The sequence below is a fragment of the Malus domestica genome, chromosome 15 (assembly GCF_042453785.1).
Source record: "Malus domestica chromosome 15, GDT2T_hap1".
Classification (NCBI taxonomy): domain Eukaryota; kingdom Viridiplantae; phylum Streptophyta; class Magnoliopsida; order Rosales; family Rosaceae; genus Malus; species Malus domestica.
In genome coordinates, this window is record NC_091675.1 from 10574495 (window position 1) to 10593331 (window position 18837).

Genomic DNA, 18837 nt, shown 5'->3' on the forward strand with positions numbered 1-18837 from the left:
AGATAGAAGAATATAATCTATTTATCCTGTTCAATAAGTGAAGATAAAATAGTTAATCACGATGTTATCAAGTTAGACACATGGCACTTGTAGTTTCATTGACATTGTAGATAGGTTCCGTTGAGTTGTGCGTAGGTCAAAATATGCGAAGAAGGAAAGATAAAATTAAGGTAAATATACGAGAGTATAATAAAAGTTGAAAAGCCAAAAAGCGAACGAAAAGATAAAAATTGGAAAAGGAGAAGCCTTTTTGACAAAATCTTATTCCATTTTACAATTTGTTAATTTTCTGCGTTATATAAATAATCAAATGAGGAGAAGCGCAGAGAGATAGAAGCAGAAGCAAGCAGCAGCTGCCCCCCAAAGCAGAAGCTGAAAGAAAAGCGAGGAATGACAACACCCTTGCATTTGAGGCTCTTCCTGCCTCTCACCACCATTACTCCCTATTCTTCTTCTTCTTCTTCCTCCTCAGACTTCCCCTGCAAGTCCTTCAAATCCTTTCACTCTGCAAGCCCTAATTTCAACCTTTCTTCCCTCTCATCTCACAACCACACATGTGCTCGAAACAAGACATCCACTCGCTCCAAACCCAAGGTATCTCTCTCTCCCTCTCCCTCCGCATATTTATACGTTCGTATTCAAATCATCAGCTTTTCTTAATTCTGAGAAATTGGGTTTTGTTTGTGATGAAAAAGATTGTATATTTGGGCTTACAAGTCGTTATGCTCATTTTTCTGGGATGAGTTGCTTCTGTTCCTTCATGAAGTAATTGAATTTGTTCTTCAAAGTTGGGGTCTTGTTTGCGTTCGTCTCTCTGTTATCTCAAGATGCCGCTGCAATTCTATAATTTCGACTTCCATTTGCCTTAAACCGGTTTAATTTCCTGTAAAAGCGTGTGACTTGAACTTGTATGCTTACAAATTACCACTCTTTGTGGGCAGTTGGTTTTCACTAATGATTTACTACCAGGGGTATGTTTTTCTGTACTCGTATAGTGGCTTTGCGGACACTTGAGAAGAGATCAAGACATAGGTAGTCGATCAAATGAAGACGCGAGCGCGACTGGTGCGAGTATGTTTGGTTCGGATGAAGAAGGAGGTACCCAAATCCCAACCCAGGCTCAATCTGTTGTCGAAGGATCGGGGGCAGTTATGGTTTCAGAGTATAGACCTGTGGACGATGTGGATTATCTCCAGGTGCGTGATTATTCTTCGGTTTGGCTTCTTTCCATTTCGTAGACTCGATGCATGTAAATATAATCGTTTCCATGAGGATTACTTGCAAAAACCTAATTCCAGTCACTCAATTTATTTGTAAACCATATGTTTGCAGGACTTTTAGGTAGCCTATATCTCTTGCAGGTCTTGCATGCTTTGTCTTTAAGTGTTTTCTTAATTGCAACTTGAAAGCACTCTCAGTCTTCCTATATTATGCAACGTTATCTGCAGGAGTTATTAGCCATTCAGCAACAAGGGCCCAGAGCCATTGGTTTCTTTGGGACCCGGAATATGGGATTCATGCATCAAGAACTTGTTGAGATTCTCAGCTATGCGATGGTGATCACTGTAAGAGCTGTAACTGAATTAGATTTTATATCTTGCATTTATGAGTACGTATGGAGCTATCAGATGTTCAACAATACTGGGCCATTTCAGTTTATGTTGAATCTGAAGGGATCAGTGACCTTGACTTGTGTGTCCCTTAACCTCGTGTTTGCAGAAAAATCACATATATACATCAGGGGCATCCGGCACTAATGCAGCTGTCATCAGGGGTGCTTTAAGAGCAGAGAAACCAGAGCTGCTTACCGTAATCTTGCCCCAGAGCTTGAAGAAGCAACCACCTGAGAGCCAGGAATTATTGTCAAAAGTAAGAATTTCTTAAAATGACATTCCTTAAATTTTTCGCGTCATCTATTTTGGTCTTTCCTAGATTTTCTCATAGTATTCACATGTTCAGATTTATCAATTGCTTATTGTCTCATAGTTGACTCTGAGTTTAGGTTTTCGCTCCTCTTTGTACTTTTTGGATATCCTTGATGCTATTTGTGTACAGTAGTTTCTTAAACCACAATAGAAGGGGCTTTTGTAGTTCTAGTGCACTACGGCCTTGCCCTTTGCATCCCTCTTGGTTATCTATCAAAGGCGAAAAACTCATACAAGGCCTATGTCTCTTTTTCATCTTTGTTTTTCATTTTTCCTTTACTCAAGGAAGTTCTGATAATTCATGTGCATCTCGCTCAAAATGTTCATCCGTTCAAATTTGTTCGGTTATGATTGTATTACAGTCATTTCCTTGTTAGGGTACATCCAGGAAAGCATCTAGTAGATAGCCTATCACCATTTAACGAGGTGATATGTGTGAATTTGAAGAGCTCGCCAGCAAATGGTTCTTATTTTGTATTTAATTTGACAGTTAAGTATTGCTGTATTGGGATGAAATTGGGTGTGCTATTTCTCAATATTCTTATGATAGGAACTTAGGATTACAGTTCCTACAATTTATTACTTTAGGCATTACAAGAGTAGATCTGCTGTAGAATGCCTCAGAAAATGAAATTGAATCGGCAGCTCTTAATTATTTACAGAGCGATTGGGTACAAATAAGCTTGAACAGAATTTAATGGGTCCCAAGTGTCTTTCTAGTTGTTATTTCGATAATATGTTTAATATGTTTAGTAACTAAACCTTGTTTCCGGCCACGCGAAAAGGGAAAAGCAATGTTGTTATGGTAATTGATAATTTCTTGGGATTTTCAGGTCAAGAATGTGATAGAAAAGCCTCAAAATGATCATCTACCACTGATAGAAGCGAGCAGGTTGATAGCAGTTCCACTTTTACGTTTAGAGTAGCTTCCATCATGTTATACCAGTTGCAGGTATCATTTATCTAAGTATGAACTTGTTTTCATGTGTTTGATGGTGAAACTGCAGGTTGTGCAACATGAACATCATTTCACATGTACAGCAAGTTATATGCTTTGCGTTTCACGACAGTAGATTGCTCATGGAAACTTGTCAAGAGGCCAAAAATCTCCGCAAAATTGTGACTCTCTTCTACCTGGATTAAGCACCCCCTTCCCTTGTTCATGCTGTCCATACATTTTGAGTTAGTGAGGGGGAGAGAGCGCTTCTATTTCTGTTTGTATAAAATTAGATGGAAGCGACCAAATATCAATGAAGTAGCTTGGAAGTTGATTAATTTTGCTCATTCTGTCATATTTTTGGCCGAAGCCTGAGGTATCCCACACCGTGAAGGATAGGGCTAGTCCCTAGCAGGGTCCGGAAAGATTAAAGGCATTTTAGTCCACTCCTGGCCACAATCAAATTGTTCAGTCCATGATTGGAAGAGCTGTATTTTGTTAGTATATATTTTTATTTTGGTTTATGGTTTAAAAGATTAAATAATAAATATTTATGGGACTCGATAAATGGATATATACCATTTTCAAATGATTTATAAAATTCTCCCTTATCGTGTAACCAAAATATCTTGTAGAAACTCGAACAATCTTCACAAAAATTGTGAACAATAATTCACCGGTTTTTTTATTAGTTTTGCAAACTTGTACCACAACTTTTGCCGTACCAATGTATCATCAGCTACCGGAGATTCATGGAAGATATTTCAAAGATGTCCTCATCGACAGAACTGTCTTATGGCTATTTTGGTCCCACTAATATTGTATAAATGAAAGACCACTTACAAATGATAATTTAGAGCAATATTAGGGAGCGATATTTTATTTTTCACAAATTCATATTTTTTTTATAAATTTTCGATCATCAAATCGAATAAATTTAAAATGATCAAGTAATAGAAATTAACAAAGAATGTAGATAGCAGCTGCATATGCAAAAAAAAAAAATTGCGAAAAACTGAAAAATCACACCTTTCACAAAAATTGTGAAGCGACAACTCTTTTTTTTTTTTCTTTTTTATTTTTTTCAGTTTTGCAAAGTTGTATGTGTGCGACTAAATAACATAAGATCACTTTGTAACACCAGGATTTACAAATGTTACAAGAAAATCATGAAATTTGTTATATAATATTCCTCTCCAAGTACAAGTTAGGATCACATCAAATCAACAAAAAAGTTTCTTGAAAGAATCTCAACGGTTGCGCCTTATACAACACCACGGTCACCAGTCACACTACTGTGAGTGTGACGAGTGCAAGGATTGTAGAGTTGCAGCTGAGTTCAAGTGCTCCTACATCTATCTGCATGCATTGTATGCCAAAGTATGAAATGTTAGAGCATCACCAAGAGACTTTAAACCTATTGGACTGTAGACTTGCAGCTGCAACGACGGCATCCCCTGGCTTTAGATTATATGGTCTTCTGCCCCTCCCTCAGCCGCAACTAAAACACAATATTATCGAGGCTTTAGAAAAATCCAAAATCTGAATGGCTGTTTGAAATGGAAGATACACTGTCATACTTTGAAGGAGCGTTTAAATAAGCGATCAGGCGGATGGAGGGAACCTTGGAGATGTTATCAATCACTTTCATCAGAGAAGTTGCCATCACTCTCTTGCTCGTAAATCTGGTATTCTTCATCGCTGGTATGTGTTGCTGCTACATCTTGTTGTATTCTATCACCCCCTGTTTCAGAAGAGGGAAAACTACCAAAAAGTTCCTGTAAATGGGTTCTTGAGATGTTTTCCATGTTCATATCTAACAACATATAGGAAATCCACAAGAATTTGCATGACTTCAAACATTTGAAAACCGCCAATCCACAAGAATTCGCAGTATTGCTTCAAAGTATGGAAAAATAAGTCCCAGAAAGAATCACTTTTTGGTTTCAAATCATGCCAAATTATCAATCTTTATGTATGAAAGATGCACAAAAAAGAAAAAGAAAATTGAACTGGACAGTTACAGGAACTCGACAGTTACGCTGTAAGGATACAGGAATGTGACTGCAGAGAAATTTCACCATCCTCAGCCTACAAACAAGTGAACATGAAATAAGTCAGCAAAAACGAGGCATGCTCGAATCTTGATAATTTATTGAAAAGAAAAAAACTGTACAGAAACCAATATTAAAGAAGACGGTGATTTAACAGATAATTTGTTGAAGAGAAAAGAATCAATTACCGCATCAATTCCGTCATACGTATCTAATGCCTCTTCAACATTATCAGCCTCAGCGTCATCTTTCTCATCATCCTCAAGATTGTTGGGTTCTGCAACATCTTCCTTGCCTATAAGTTCTCGATAAAAGTACTCAATAAATATCACCAACAATCAGTAAGTCCTACTATATTTAATCTCTAAAATTGTCTTTTTTGAAGGACAGCACTGAAAAAACATTCCAGTGATACAATACTTTGAAAGTTCTCGAAAACAGTCAGAAATTTTAAAAATATTAAACATGCTCTTAATTAAACAGTACTTTCAAAAGAAAACTAATAAAGAACCGGAACCCAGTCCACAAATGTAGTTTTCTGTTTGTACCAGCATTGTCTTCTGGCTGTATCACTTCAGCACGTATAAAGTTGTCTTTACTGCACATCTTCTTGGACTTTTTAAAGCTTTCCGTTGCAGCTTTAAGCAAGTGTTCCGAACCAGGTTCCGGGAACACAGATAGGAACCTCACCTTAACACGATCTTTCAAGTTCTCAAGCATGTTATACGAAAACCATCCCGTCTCAGACTGCAAAGAAATAGGCTAAATTCAAGGCTAGCCAACGTTGAAATTCTAATGGCCCAAATAAATAAAGGAAAAGTAAGTTAATATACTTCATTTCACTACAGTAAATTATGATTGTCTACAGGATTAAAGAGATTCTCACAATACATCATCAAACATTTAGAAGTTATGATCAATTGTACTTTTATATTATACAGGTTTTATGGATATGCAAATAGATGAATTTGCATGGAAAAGTGACAACACATCTTGATTCTAGAAACTCACGGAGCAAGTTGTCTGAGCTGGAGGCTTCCTTATCTGTTCTTGAATGTAATCATCACCAAGTTCAAATAGTTGCAATGTTGTATGGCACTTGTAAGGGAACACTCGAAATGCACATATATCCTCCCATCTATGCTTTAGTCTGCACGAGTGACCCCAAAAAGAAAAAGAATAAGAAAACTTATTCGCATAGACAAATTGTCATTCATATTAACAACTGGAAATTAGAACGAGTAAATTTGGTCTTCAAAGCTAGAACCAGTTGCAAGGCTCATCTTGAGTATCCTCCAAACAATGCATGGAAAGAAACACATAAAAGGTCGTACCCAGTGCACAAGGCTCCCGCTTTACGCAGGGTCTGGGAGAGATGAATGTCGGCTAGCCTTACCCCCATTTATGGAGAGGCTGCTCCCAAGTCTCGAACCCGAGACCTACCGCTCATGGGCGAAGGCATTTGCCATCGCACCAAGTGCGACCTCTCATGGAAAGAAACACATAATTCTAAAAATTAATGATGGTACAGATACTAGGGCAAAAATAAGATGGTTGATGTTTCATAACAACCAATTACTGGACAACTCCGTAAGCACTCAATCAAGTCAGCATTGCTTTCTTTATTCAAACATAGTAAGAAAATGCCAATAAATAACCTCTCTCTCACTCAATTAATTGTTACACTAGATTTTGAACAAAACTAAAGAAAACTTTGAAGAGAAACTTACTGATTGGCTGAATTAGCATCACAGTAACTTTGTAATGGTGGTCTTACTCGATAATCAATTTTCTGATATCTGCCGAAACAAAATATTACTATAAGCAAAAAAGGAGATAAATCCAGAATCAAATTAGGTGGTCGTGGAGGGAGTTCTTTTGCCCCCTTTCGGAATACATATTGTAATTAGGACTTTTCAGGTCCATCATTATCTTTTACAATAATCAAAAGTAACAAGCTTCCATATACAATTTTCCCCTTTCCTTTAAATAATAACATTGTATGATGGAAACAGAAACCTACATGCAAAAGAAAAAAGAAAAAAAAAAGCAGACAGTTGCTAAATACTATATGTGTAAGAGGCTTTGTTTATAACTCACATTCGAGAATCAGGATCTTTGCGAGGATCATATCCTTTTTTTATCCAAAACCTAAGAAAAGGTCCACGCGAAAAGTAGTATGCAACCCTAGAAAGAAGCCTGCAAGAACAAAATGACCTCAACCGACAGAACGAAGACTAAGACTAGAAGACTACAAGTTAAAGGAAAGACAACCTTCTGAGTATGTGATCTGAAAAGTTGAAGCCCTTATCAAGCAAGCGTTCGGTTAATGACTCTTTTGGCCATATAGGCCGCTCATCAAACAGCTGAGACAAGGCCATCTGTGACACCCACTGATCTGAGCCATGGGATATATATTCCTCCCAATTTGTTCTCTTAGGAATCTGTAAGAATGCTAAGTAGAAAAGATACACAGCTATGCAGGAACTTCATAAAGATTCCAATCTTGATGACTTTCATGCCATCAACTCTTATTATTATTCTTCTGAGATAAATAAATAAATATGGAAAATTTAAAATAACTCTCAGCAATAAATTACAACTAGCTTTCTAAAATTAACATTTAGGATATCACTGATGCCAAAGTCAAGTGCAAGAACTGGCTCCATACTCATCTGGAAAAAAGAAAATAATAATGTCAGTTTGAACTATCCACCTAGTTAAAACTTATCGAATAAGCTGAAACAAGAACCTTAACACTGGGGTCTAAGACTCATCTTGTACCCTCAAAAGAGCCAAATAAGTACAAATATCATAGCTTTTAGCATGCATGTATTTAGCTATGTCATCAAAACAGTAGAGTAATTCAACAATAACACTCACCTCCCATTGGTGTTGCACAGGTTCTTCTTGATTCTTTTTTGCACTCAACGTCGCTGATGGTTTCAACCTAAAAGGTAAGTACACTGCATACATTAGCACAGGAAAATTGAGCAATTTGCTTGAGGCCATCAAATAATATACCATCCAATAAGTTCCAAGTCTTATAATAAGAAACAAAGATTCCTATGAGAAAGAAGACGAGTACAAGAGAAGAAGGGCGGAGGTGCATCTAATCAGATACTATAACAAAGCTTAACAAGATACAAGGAACACATAGCTCCCCAACTAATCAAGATCAAATACAATAAAGGGAATATTCTCATATGATTAGAACAAAGGTGCCCACATCCACATGTCTTCATAATACTTGATTTTAGCTCCTTGGAACCACCAATAATTGATAAAGTAAAGAAGGATAACCCCATTACATGACTTTAAGTAGTCATGAAGAAAGAATCATAACCAAAAACAAGAAGTTATCTCTGAAGGAAAATTGTGGTAACAGGATTATGCAAAGATAAAAATAAATTTCCAATATAAGAATAAAAAAACGCTAGAACATCTTACACTAAACTATCAGGCACATCCTTGGGTGCAAAAAGTTGAGGTAGTAGAATCATCACATCCTCCTGGTTAACATCCATAAGGCCACCCTTATCTACAAATAGATAGAAAATAATGTACAAGAGATAAACACACTCAGTAAGGCGAAGGAAAGAGAGATGTTACGAATATCTTCAAGTTACAAAAACTAAAAAGAATTGAAACCTAGAGACTTTACCTAAGTGTGGCTCATCAATTTCTGTCCAATTCCTCTTTTTCTTCCGTGCAACATCAGCATGGACAGCAATGACATGCTGGTAGTCTACCATCCCTTTAAACATGTCAAAAGAGGAAAAGAAGCACCACTGAAAGTCAGTTCTGAAATTGCAGGAAAATTTAACGAAGTAAATAATCTAGGAGATGTAACAGGTGTTGATGCAAGCAGGGCCACTCTAACCATCAAAGTGATAAGCCTCTGGAACACGAGCAACAATATCAAAGTTTAATTGATCATTATCAGGTTTCTGCAATTCATCTTCTTTAAGGGCAAGTAGTTCACTTTCGGGTTCCGATGACTGTATGCCTTTGCCCAAGTCAGTTGCATCTTGCAAGGACCTTTTCAACGTCCTATTGGAAACTTGATCGGTTTGTCCAGCACTAGACTTGGTTTTAGATATTTTGAGCAAAAAGTTGTTGCAAGGACGTAGGTCTCCAAATGCAGGATGTGCATATGGATCTTCGGGCCGAAAATGGAGCTCCAGCCTGCTTGACTGTGAAGTACGAGCCTGCAAACCAAATGGTGAAACATCTCAACATTAAAATGGTTAAAGGACTAGAGAATTAGTAAAGTGGGCAACTTGGCAGACCTTACGAATTGCTTCGGTTCCTCCGAGTGTCTCGATGGCGCGGGACATGGACGAAGGATAACCGGGATAGTGGATGGCGAAAACTTGTTTGCTAGGGAGAAATCCAGTGGCGGTGCCATCTTTCACGACCCCCATTGTACAGGTTCAAGTTGCAGAGAAAACCAACCTAATCTAAACAATTAAAAACTACCCAGCAGTACCTACATCATTATTCAATTAGACCAAAAAATAAAAAGTTAAACTTGATATGTTAAGATGGACAGTGGACAACCATAATTCATATTCGATGGAATATAATTACCAAGAAAGAATACTCATCAAGTTCAATAATTTAAAACAAAAGGGAAAATAAAACTTAAGAAGAAAGTAGAAAGCATGAATATGTTGATGTAGAAACTCTACCAGACTACCAGGCAGGGAGCAACTAGGTTGTCTTCTTCTTTAATTATTCCAGCCCCTTCTCATGGAGGCGCAGGGATAGAGAGAGAGAGAGAGAGAGAGAGAGAGAGAGAGAGTGTGTCTGAGAGTGAGAGAGGCGGAGTTCGCAAGAACGGGACTGGCAGAGCCGCAGAGGAGGGGGGGGGGGAAAGGACGGAGTGGAGGCGGGGAAAGGACGGAGGGGAGATGGGGAAATTATTCTATGTATCTGAGATACCCTACCCCGGCCCATCTAACCAGCAATATTTTGACACGTCGTTAAATTTTTATAAAACGCGAGGACACGTCACCTTAAATTCCCGAGTTCGGAGGGAGTTTGACTGCTAGAACTCCGGTACAAACACGTGCGTCGGAAGGAGGGAGGGCCGGTTGGCACGCGGGACAAGAGAAAGGGTTGGCTTGGCTGCTGACTAATCCTCTCATAATATCAGAATACTAGCAACTGGCTCTCCTGCGAGTCCAGTCCAGTCCAGTCCGGTCCAATCTGGCTCAAGAGCTATCAGCAGAGGCTCCAATTTCCTCCTCTCATCATGCATTAGGAATCTCAGTCTCAATCCAAATCTTGTGGGTTCGATTCCCAGGAGGGGCCTCCTTGCTCGCGCGAACCAAACAAGGCTGATGAGGAAGAGAGAGGAAGAAGATGCCCACCAGAACCCTCCCGCCGTCGACAAGCTTCAGCAAGTCGTGCACAGCAACTCTACAGGTAGCTACCCATTCGATTTTCTTTAAGAATAAGGTTATAAATTGGGTTTTCTGATTGGGATTGATGGATGGGTTTTTGGTTTCATAAGGCGGTTGGGACAAGTGCTGGGAGCAAGGTTTGACCCCTTGGGATTTAGGGCAGCCAACGCCTGTTATTTCCTATCTTCATCGGACGGGAGCCCTTCCCAAGGGCAGGGCTCTTGTCCCTGGATGTGGCACTGTATGTACTATTCTACTCATTACTCTCCAGTCACTACACTATTCTCAGTAGGAATTGGATTACGAGTTGTTTGCATGATGGCAGGGTTATGATGTTGTAGAAATTGCATGTCCTGAACGTCATGCCACTGGATTGGACATTTCAGAGAATGCCATTAACAAAGCTCTGGAGGTAAACTCCGTTTTCACTTAACCAGAGGTCAATCGCCGTCGGCCATGAATAATATGTACTCTTTTCTGATCCTTTTTAGTTAGATTACGCAGTCCTTATTTTAAATTTCTGTTTGAAATGTCATGGCAGTTGTTTTCCTCACTTCCCAAAGCACGGTACTTTACCTTCTTAAAGGTGGACTTTTTCACTTGGCATCCAACTGAATTGTTTGATCTCGTTTTTGATTATACGTAAGGTTACTTGAAACACTCTGTATTTTTTTTTCCCATGAGAAAGACCTTTTGATTGATCGTGTCTTATGGTACAGGTTCTTCTGTGCTGTTGAACCAGACATGAGATCTGCATGGGCACGGAAGATCGCAGATATCTTAAAACCGGATGGGGAGCTCATAACACTGATGTTTCCTGTATTAACTTTTCTCCCTTGATATTCCTCTCTCTCATTGTGTGTATGTGTGTGTGTCTCTGTTCTTTGTTAGTATTTCCTTCTTACAACGAACATGAACGCATCCATCTGATAATAAAAGGGATCCGGTTTTGATTATCATTTGTGGTAATAGCTCATTTCCTTTTGCATATTAATTTCTTCAAGTTTTATTGAAATTTTGATTAGTTAAAATTATCGAATTTTAATATATATGTTTATACATAGTTTGATACTCTATTGATAAGTAAATTTATCTGATGGCAGACCAGTGATCATATTGGTGGACCGCCTTACAAAGTGTCAGTTTCAGAGTAAGCTCCAACTCCATATCCTGTTTTACAGTCTTTTAGGTACTGACCTTGTGTTGCTATTGATCACGTACAAATGATACTGTTTTTACTTACAAGACTCTAGTCTATACTGATTATTCTTGATTCTAATTTGTGCAGTTATGAAGAGGTTTTGCATCCCCTGGGCTTTAAGGCAACCTCCATCGTAGACAATGAACTAGCTGTCCGACCTCGCAAGGTATGTACCATGTAATCTAGTTAAATTGGATATGTGACTGCCAAAGTTTAGAAGTCATACTACAAGGTGAAATAAATGATTATAAATATCAAGTACCAAAAACATCACAAATATATCAGCCTTGGGGTGAGTCCACCTACCTCGTTGAATTGAGACGATTATGTAATGTAGATGCTGGCCTATGGCTATTATATAGGCAATCTGAAATGTAATCCCAGACGATTATGTTAAGTACATAGGCAGCCGAAATCCCTGTCACTTCTCTTGGGGTGAGAACTTGCCTCTCCGGAGTTATACTGTCAGTATCGCTCCAACAAGATTAGTAAGGTCGAATTAATCCTTGGTAATCCAAGAAGCATTTGATAATACCCAATTTGATCAGGCTAGAATATGATCTTGAAGAACATCTGCGGTCTCATCTTAGCATAGGAACAGAAGTAAGATTGTAACTGTCATATATGAGGGAAAACAAGTAAACATACATTAGGTCTAAACTTATGAGGACAGGCAAAAGGTTCATTGCCCCCGTCCAACTATTTGAAGGATTCTTTAGGATGAAGCTCAGGTGAACATGAACCATAAAAACAGTCACCCACATTAAGTTGTGATTCCTCCATTGCACAGAAGTACTCGGAAGCCTCTTAGTTTAGTAGGAAAATCACAAACAATTGCGTAAAGCTGTAAAGGTTCCAGAAAACTCAAAAGGACGAGAGTTGGGTGGCAAAGGTGCGAGATCAATTGGCAAGGGGAAAGACCATGAGCAGTGTGAACTGGTTGTTACAAACCAAACTTATCATTAGGAAACATCTACCCCGTTTACATTGTCAATGACCTTAGCTTTGATTATCCTGTCTAAGGGTGCATATGGACGAAGACTACAGATTTGTGCTTGATGCTGATACGTTCTTTGTTCATCTGTGCTTGCCGAGATACCTAAGTTACTAGCTTTTTTGTTGCTTTGAACTTGTGTTTATCTAGACTCTAGTCTTCTACTATGAAGCTTTACTCGAGTTGATTTGGACATAACCAAGAATACAGTTGGTGTTTATTGAGTTCTAAAAGAAATCGTGATTACAATTTTCAGGGAAGAGAGAAACTAGGAAGGTGGAAGAGGTCTCTAAGCAAATCCTCTCTCTGACAATGACCGGCCGTCATTTGTTTTCCCTTTGCCTCTAAGGAGTTATCAGTCTGCTAAAGCAAAGCATCTGCAGCAATTTTTCTTTCAATTCTTAATAATTGGTCAGTGTTTAAGGATCCCTGGAAACAGAGGGTGATATGGTGTACGTTTGAGCCTATTACTCTTCCCAGACTTTGACGAAAGCTTCAAGCATAAGGCGGTATATTGAATTGGATGACAATAAAATAAATGCTCAGTATTGTGCAATAATTTTATTCATGGTTCATTTCGAATCTGTAAATGCGCACAAACGATCCTGTTGCTCCAGAACAGCGGTTTCTTGTTTTTACCATTAGGTATTTAAATTTTAGAATTTATATATATTATTTACCATCGCACTGGTTGCTGCTGGATGATTTTAAAATTTAAAATTTGTGTAATAGATAAATTAAGTCACGCTCATTTAACGGCAATCAATATAGTAGTGATAGTAGTGGCGGTGAGCAAAAATTCAGCCTCTAAAATGGGTAAAAGGAATGCAAATTTGGGTGGCCACACGTGACACGTGTACGGTCAAATTGTAGGCGCATGGTCCACGTAGGAGAGGAGAGCACAATGCACTAATGCAGTGCATTCGTTGGCTACGGAATATAAGCTCCTCCTAGTTCTGCGGAGGCCTCTCTCTCTCCCTCGCTCTCCTCGCTCTCCTCGCTTTCCAACAAACCAACCAACCAACCAACCAACCAACGTGCTCTCCTCTCCTCTCGGACCCCCCTTCCCTCCCATCCCTTTGCAAGTTTAGGGTTAGACCCTTTCTCCTCTCTCTCTCCTCTTTTCTCCTCTCTCTCTCTTCTGGTTTTGTTCTCCTCTTTCTTTCAATTCTGATGGATTTTCTACATTTTTCGTGATGATATTCATCTCGTTCAAGTAAAGATTCTCTTTTGGCTAGCAGCTCATTTTTAGCTAGCTCTTCATATATTCGTCAACCAACATTAAAACATCTCTTAGTTAACTGATTAGTACTATGGAGGAGAGAGGTGAGGACGACGACAGGGACGCATTGGCGGGCCTAAGCAACGCCCCTCCGCCCCGCAAATCCCATTCATTGAGCCATCAGCTGCGCCCAACCTCCGCCCAAAAACGCCACCACCAAATACGCAAACATAGCCTCGACGACGTCCACGTTGCCCCCAAGAGCGTTAATAACAATAATAATGTGGACTACTACGACTCTTCTGACGACGATTTCTTTCCTTACTCCACCTCCAACAGCAGCACCACCACCACCACTAGTAATGCTGTTGGCGGTGCTGATTACGAAGTGTACGTGGGCGGCACTCACTCCCAGAGGCTGGACCAAAGCCTCTGCATGGAGGATGGTGATGATCCTGATGGCAACAGAGAATGCCAGCCGTTGCCCGAATTCATTGGCAGCGGCGGCGGCACTGGCATCTTCAAGGTTCCAACTCGCGCCTCCGTCCATCCTGGTCGTCCCCCCTGCTTGGAGCTGAGACCCCATCCTCTCAGGGAGACACAGGTCGGCAGGTTCCTCAGGACCATTGCCTGCACCAACACCCAGCTGTGGGCTGGCCAGGAGGGCGGAGTCAGGGTCTGGAATTTGAAGGACGTCTTTGAACCTGGCTTTGGTATTGCTGGCAGAGTCATGAGGGGTGATGAGGACGCCGCCCCATACATTGAATCGGTTAACACCTCTCCCACCCATTGTCTCTCGGTTGATACTGGCAATCGCTTGATTTGGACTGGCCATAAGGATGGCAAGATCAGGTCTTGGAAGATGGATCAGTCTTTGGATGCTTCTACACCTTTTAAGGAAGGTCTTTCCTGGCAGGCCCATCGTGCTCCTGTTCTCGCCATGGTTTTCACTGCTTACGGTCAGTCGCTCACTTGTTACTCTTCATCAAGTGCTCGTGTATTGCTTGGGTTTTTTTTTTTTTTTTTTTTTAACTTTCCTATGTAAATGTTAATGTATTTGATATCATGTTGCCTTGATTGGATGCAGGTGATATGTGGTCAGGTTCCGAGGGCGGTGTTATCAAAATCTGGCCATGGGAAACCATTGAAAAATCTCTCTCCCTAAAACCTGAGGAAAGGCATATGGCAGCTTTACTGGTGGAGAGGTCGTGCATTGACCTCAGGAGCCAAGTTACTGTTAATGGCGTCTGTAGTATATCTTCTCAAGATGTCAAGTGTTTGGTTTCTGATAATTTCAGAGCTAAAGTTTGGTGTGCCGGTTCTATGTCCTTCTCCTGGTGGTTAGTTTTCAATTTGATACCTTCTTTGTGTTAGCGGTGTGTGTGATATGTGTGTGTATTGCTACATGTTTTACACGGTTAACACAATTCATGTTTTTGTATAATGATCAAGAAAGGGAAGAGGAAAAACCTGCGATTTTCTGCAGAATTTCACTCTTTCAGTATTGTATGTTTTCAGGGAGATGTTAAAGTTTCAGGGTGTATCGTTGCTTAGGTAGAGATTCTAATATATAATTTTCATTGGAATTATTCTAAAAGGCTTTGATTTGTCAGGGACGCTCGTACAAGAGAGCTTGTGAAAGTCTTTAATGTAGAAGGTCAGATTGAGAATCGAGTTGACATGTCAGCAGTGCAGCAAGATCAAGCAGTAGAAGATGAGATGAAGGTAAAATTTGTTTCAACATCCAAAAAGGAGAAATCCGGGGGCTTTCTACAACGGTCGCGTAATGCTATAATGGGAGCTGCAGATGCTGTTCGACGAGTTGCAACAAGAGGGGCTGGGGCATTTGTAGAAGAATCCAAGAAGACAGAAGCGCTAGTGCTAACTGCGGATGGCATGATATGGAGCGGATGCACAAATGGCTTACTGGTTCAGTGGGATGGAAATGGTAACCGTGTGCAAGATTTTAATCACCATTATTCTGGTGTCCAATGCTTTTGCACTCTTGGGACACGAATATATGTAGGCTATGTGAGTGGCATGATTCAGGTATTGGATCTTGAGGGAAATCTGATTGCAGGATGGGTTGCACACAGTAGTCCAGTGATAAAACTGGCCGTTGGAACTGGTGTTGTTTATAGCTTGGCCACCCATGGTGGTATTCGCGGATGGCACATCAAATCTCCAGGACCTACAGACAACTTGATACGTACAGAATTGGCTGCAAAAGAAAGTGTATATACCAAAAGAGACAATGTTAGAATTTTAGTAGGCTCATGGAATGTTGGTCAAGGAAGAGCATCTCAGGATGCACTAATGTCATGGTTGGGCTCTGCTGTGCCGGATGTTGGCATTGTAGTTGTCGGGTTACAAGAAGTAGAAATGGGCGCAGGCTTTCTTGCAATGTCTGCAGCAAAAGAAACTGTAAGATCCTTCAATGATGTTGTGAACTGCTTATTTGTTTACTTTGGACAGATACAAAATCTCTATTCGTTCTATGGATTGATTGATTTATTTACCATTCTTTTCCTTTTGTAGGTAGGGCTTGAAGGGAGTTCTGTTGGCAACTGGTGGCTTGATAATATAGGAAAGGCCTTAGAAGAAGGAAAAACTTTCGAACGTATGGGTTCTAGACAGCTCGCAGGCTTGCTCATATCTCTTTGGTAAGCGATTATCCTTGTGGATTTTGTCCTCATATATTTCTTTCCTTTTATGAGCTCATAATTCTCATATAGGGTAAGAAAGAATCTCAGAACACATGTTGGGGATATTGATGCTGGAGCAGTTCCGTGTGGCTTTGGTCGTGCCATTGGTAACAAGGTTTGTTCCTCACCATTCACAGTGCTCATTTGGCATGTATACAGAATTAAATATAGAATGGAGTCAGTTTGATTGTCTGCTCAGTTTCTTAAACATATTGGTTTCTTATTCCTTATGAAAAAAGGGTCACTGTAACAGACTAATTATGTTCAAGCAGGGAGGTGTTGGTTTGAGAATCCGAGTCTATGATCGTATAATGTGCTTTGTGAACTGTCATTTGGCTGCACATTTGGAAGCTGTCAATCGCCGAAATGCTGATTTTGATCACATTTATCGAAATATGGTCTTCAACCGGTCATCTCTACTTAACACGGCAGCTGGTATGCTACCATACCTGTTTTTGTCTTGTTCTCTTGCCTTCTCTACGTATTTATTCTGGGTGCTTTATTCTTCTGGCTTGCCATGGGTCCTCTCTCTTGCAGCTGGTGTCTCAACTTCTGTTAATATGTCTCGAGCTCCAAATGTATGTACTTGTTCTAGTTTGTAAATCAATCCTTTTATCCATAATTTTATATTTATTGGCCAAGTGTTAAACAATTGGTGATTTAGGCTGTCAGCAGCAACACTGAAGATATAAGGCCTGAATTAGCTGAAGCAGATGTGGTTGTTTTTCTCGGTGATTTCAATTATCGGCTTTTTGGTATATCTTACGATGAAGCAAGGGACTTTGTTTCACAAAGATGCTTTGATTGGCTCAGAGAAAAAGATCAGCTCAGAGCAGAGATGAAAGCCGGGAAAGTTTTCCAAGGGATGCGTGAGGCACTCATCAGATTCCCTCCAACATACAAGTTTGAAAGGCACCAAGCAGGTTTAGCAGGTATTTGGTCTAGGGGCAGTCAATTTCTGCATTACTATTAACGCTCTTGGTTTCTCTTACAAGAGCAAATTGTGCATATCTGCGAAATTGAATTTTCCAGTGTGTTGATTTGAAACTTTGTCTATGCATCCTTTACAGGATATGATTCTGGTGAGAAGAAACGCATTCCTGCCTGGTGCGATAGAATAATATATCGTGACAATCGGCCATTACCAGTTGCTGAGTGCAGTTTAGAGTGCCCTGTAGTCTCGTCAATTATACAGTATGTTCTTCTTCAGGGATAGTTATCTATAGTCTCTTTTTCTTCAATTGTTCTAAACTTGGTACCCGATTTTATATAGGTACGAGGCACGCATGGACGTGACTGACAGTGATCACAAACCTGTCCGGTGTAAACTAAGTTTACAAATTGCTCATGTTGATAGATCGGTAAGGAGAAAGGAGTTTGGGGAAATTGTAAAATCCAATCAGAATATCAGGTCTAATCTTGAAGAATCAAATTATGTTCCAGAAACTATTTTGAACACCAACAACATAATCCTTCAAAATCAGGACACGTCCATTTTGTGTATCACTAATAAATGTGTAAAGGATACTGCCGTATTTAAAATCACTTGTGAAGGCCAGTCCACTGTCAAGGAGGATGGCGAAGAGCCTAACTATCGCCCGAGAGGTGCCAACGGGTTTCCTCGATGGCTTGAGGTATCACTTTCTCCCTGCTGCTTCTGTTATGTCCTATAAATTTTCTTTTCCTTTTTGGAAAGGAAAATGCAGGCGTCTATTCTGCTAATTTACTTCTTTTGTTTTTTAAAACATAAAATAATAGATCACACCAGCAGCAGGCATGATCAAACCTGAACAGTCTGTGGAGGTCTCAGTTCATCACGAAGAGTTTCATACCTTGGAAGAATTTGTTGATGGCATCCCTCAAAATTGGTGGTGCGAAGACACCCGCGACAAGGAAGCCATTTTAATGGTCAGTGTCCAAGGTAGTTGCTCAGCTCAAACATGTAGTCACAGAGTTCGAGTGCGGCATTGCTTCTCAGCCAAGACCCGCATGGACTCAAAATCCAACAGCTCTAAAAAATGCCAGGGAAGTCCAGTTCACAGGTCTGAAGTTCGGCAACCTAACATTTCAAGCGAAACCAACTTAAAAAATCCTAGAAGCTAAACTAGTATCGAATACTTGATAGCACGAGGCAGTTTATAGACACATGGATCATCAGCTGGTAACAGTGAAGACGGATCTGATACAATACCGAGTGCATTCTTTTCGTTAGAAACTCTAGTGTAAAGCAAAACATGGTGTATATACTCACTCTTTGAAGCCTGTTTTTTACTTAAAAGACAGTTTAGGGACAGGTTTTATACGTTCAGTATCATGCCATCTCTCTCTGCATTATCCTGTCTGTTTTCCTTCAGGCTTCGTAGTTTATTTCCGATTAGTTTCCGATCA

At 39.9% G+C, this 18837-nt stretch overlaps 4 protein-coding genes across 14 annotated transcripts; 3 read left to right on the top strand and 1 right to left on the bottom strand.

The window, feature by feature from the left end:
• Positions 1 to 129: 129 nt before the first annotated feature.
• LOC103400298 (uncharacterized) lies at positions 130 to 3200 on the top strand. Of its 2 annotated transcripts, none has more exons than XM_008338950.4 (6): positions 130 to 594; positions 996 to 1196; positions 1449 to 1565; positions 1720 to 1869; positions 2759 to 2817; positions 2933 to 3200. In XM_008338950.4, exons 1-6 carry the CDS (start codon positions 391 to 393, stop codon positions 3066 to 3068), a joined length of 867 nt encoding a protein of 288 aa, XP_008337172.3. In that variant the 5' UTR covers positions 130 to 390; the 3' UTR covers positions 3069 to 3200. The 2 variants fall into 2 exon arrangements, with proteins under 2 accessions (XP_008337172.3, XP_017178876.1); XM_017323387.3 differs by having other exon boundaries at positions 281 to 594; positions 970 to 1196.
• An 808-nt stretch (positions 3201 to 4008) lies between these two features.
• Positions 4009 to 10063, bottom strand: LOC103431362 (uncharacterized). Of its 8 annotated transcripts, none has more exons than XR_011576272.1 (16): positions 9611 to 9840; positions 9209 to 9408; positions 8800 to 9127; positions 8581 to 8673; positions 8367 to 8457; positions 7800 to 7866; positions 7548 to 7591; positions 7191 to 7361; positions 7017 to 7115; positions 6647 to 6715; positions 5928 to 6066; positions 5465 to 5663; positions 5105 to 5211; positions 4917 to 4953; positions 4443 to 4678; positions 4009 to 4363 (listed from the first exon to the last, which is right to left on the bottom strand). XR_011576272.1 is itself a non-coding variant. In XM_070814005.1 (16 exons), exons 2-15 carry the CDS (start codon positions 9341 to 9343, stop codon positions 4500 to 4502), a joined length of 1758 nt encoding a protein of 585 aa, XP_070670106.1. In that variant the 5' UTR covers positions 9344 to 9408; positions 9611 to 9840; the 3' UTR covers positions 4009 to 4363; positions 4487 to 4499. The 8 variants fall into 8 exon arrangements, 7 of the variants coding, with proteins under 7 accessions (XP_070670106.1, XP_070670110.1, XP_070670105.1 ...); XM_070814005.1 differs by having other exon boundaries at positions 4487 to 4678; XM_070814006.1 differs by having other exon boundaries at positions 4285 to 4412; positions 4487 to 4678.
• Positions 10064 to 10068: 5 nt separating this feature from the next.
• Positions 10069 to 13081, top strand: LOC103431361 (probable thiol methyltransferase 2). 2 transcript variants are annotated; one of them, XM_008369508.4, is made up of 8 exons: positions 10069 to 10349; positions 10438 to 10568; positions 10653 to 10739; positions 10869 to 10969; positions 11047 to 11146; positions 11431 to 11477; positions 11616 to 11694; positions 12779 to 13081. In XM_008369508.4, the coding sequence occupies exons 1-8, from the start codon at positions 10265 to 10267 to the stop codon at positions 12830 to 12832; spliced, it is 684 nt and encodes a 227-aa protein (XP_008367730.3). In that variant the 5' UTR covers positions 10069 to 10264; the 3' UTR covers positions 12833 to 13081. The 2 variants fall into 2 exon arrangements, 1 of the variants encoding a protein (XP_008367730.3); XR_003769543.2 differs by having other exon boundaries at positions 10214 to 10349; positions 11431 to 11516.
• A 382-nt stretch (positions 13082 to 13463) lies between these two features.
• Positions 13464 to 18780, top strand: LOC103431364 (type I inositol polyphosphate 5-phosphatase 12-like). Of its 2 annotated transcripts, XM_029095052.2 has the most exons (11): positions 13464 to 14703; positions 14832 to 15084; positions 15358 to 16168; positions 16283 to 16407; positions 16480 to 16564; positions 16722 to 16884; positions 16987 to 17027; positions 17114 to 17381; positions 17520 to 17643; positions 17723 to 18083; positions 18208 to 18780. In XM_029095052.2, the coding sequence occupies exons 1-11, from the start codon at positions 13836 to 13838 to the stop codon at positions 18550 to 18552; spliced, it is 3444 nt and encodes a 1147-aa protein (XP_028950885.2). In that variant the 5' UTR covers positions 13464 to 13835; the 3' UTR covers positions 18553 to 18780. The 2 variants fall into 2 exon arrangements, with proteins under 2 accessions (XP_028950885.2, XP_028950884.2); XM_029095051.2 differs by having other exon boundaries at positions 13491 to 14703; positions 16722 to 17027.
• Positions 18781 to 18837: the final 57 nt, after the last annotated feature.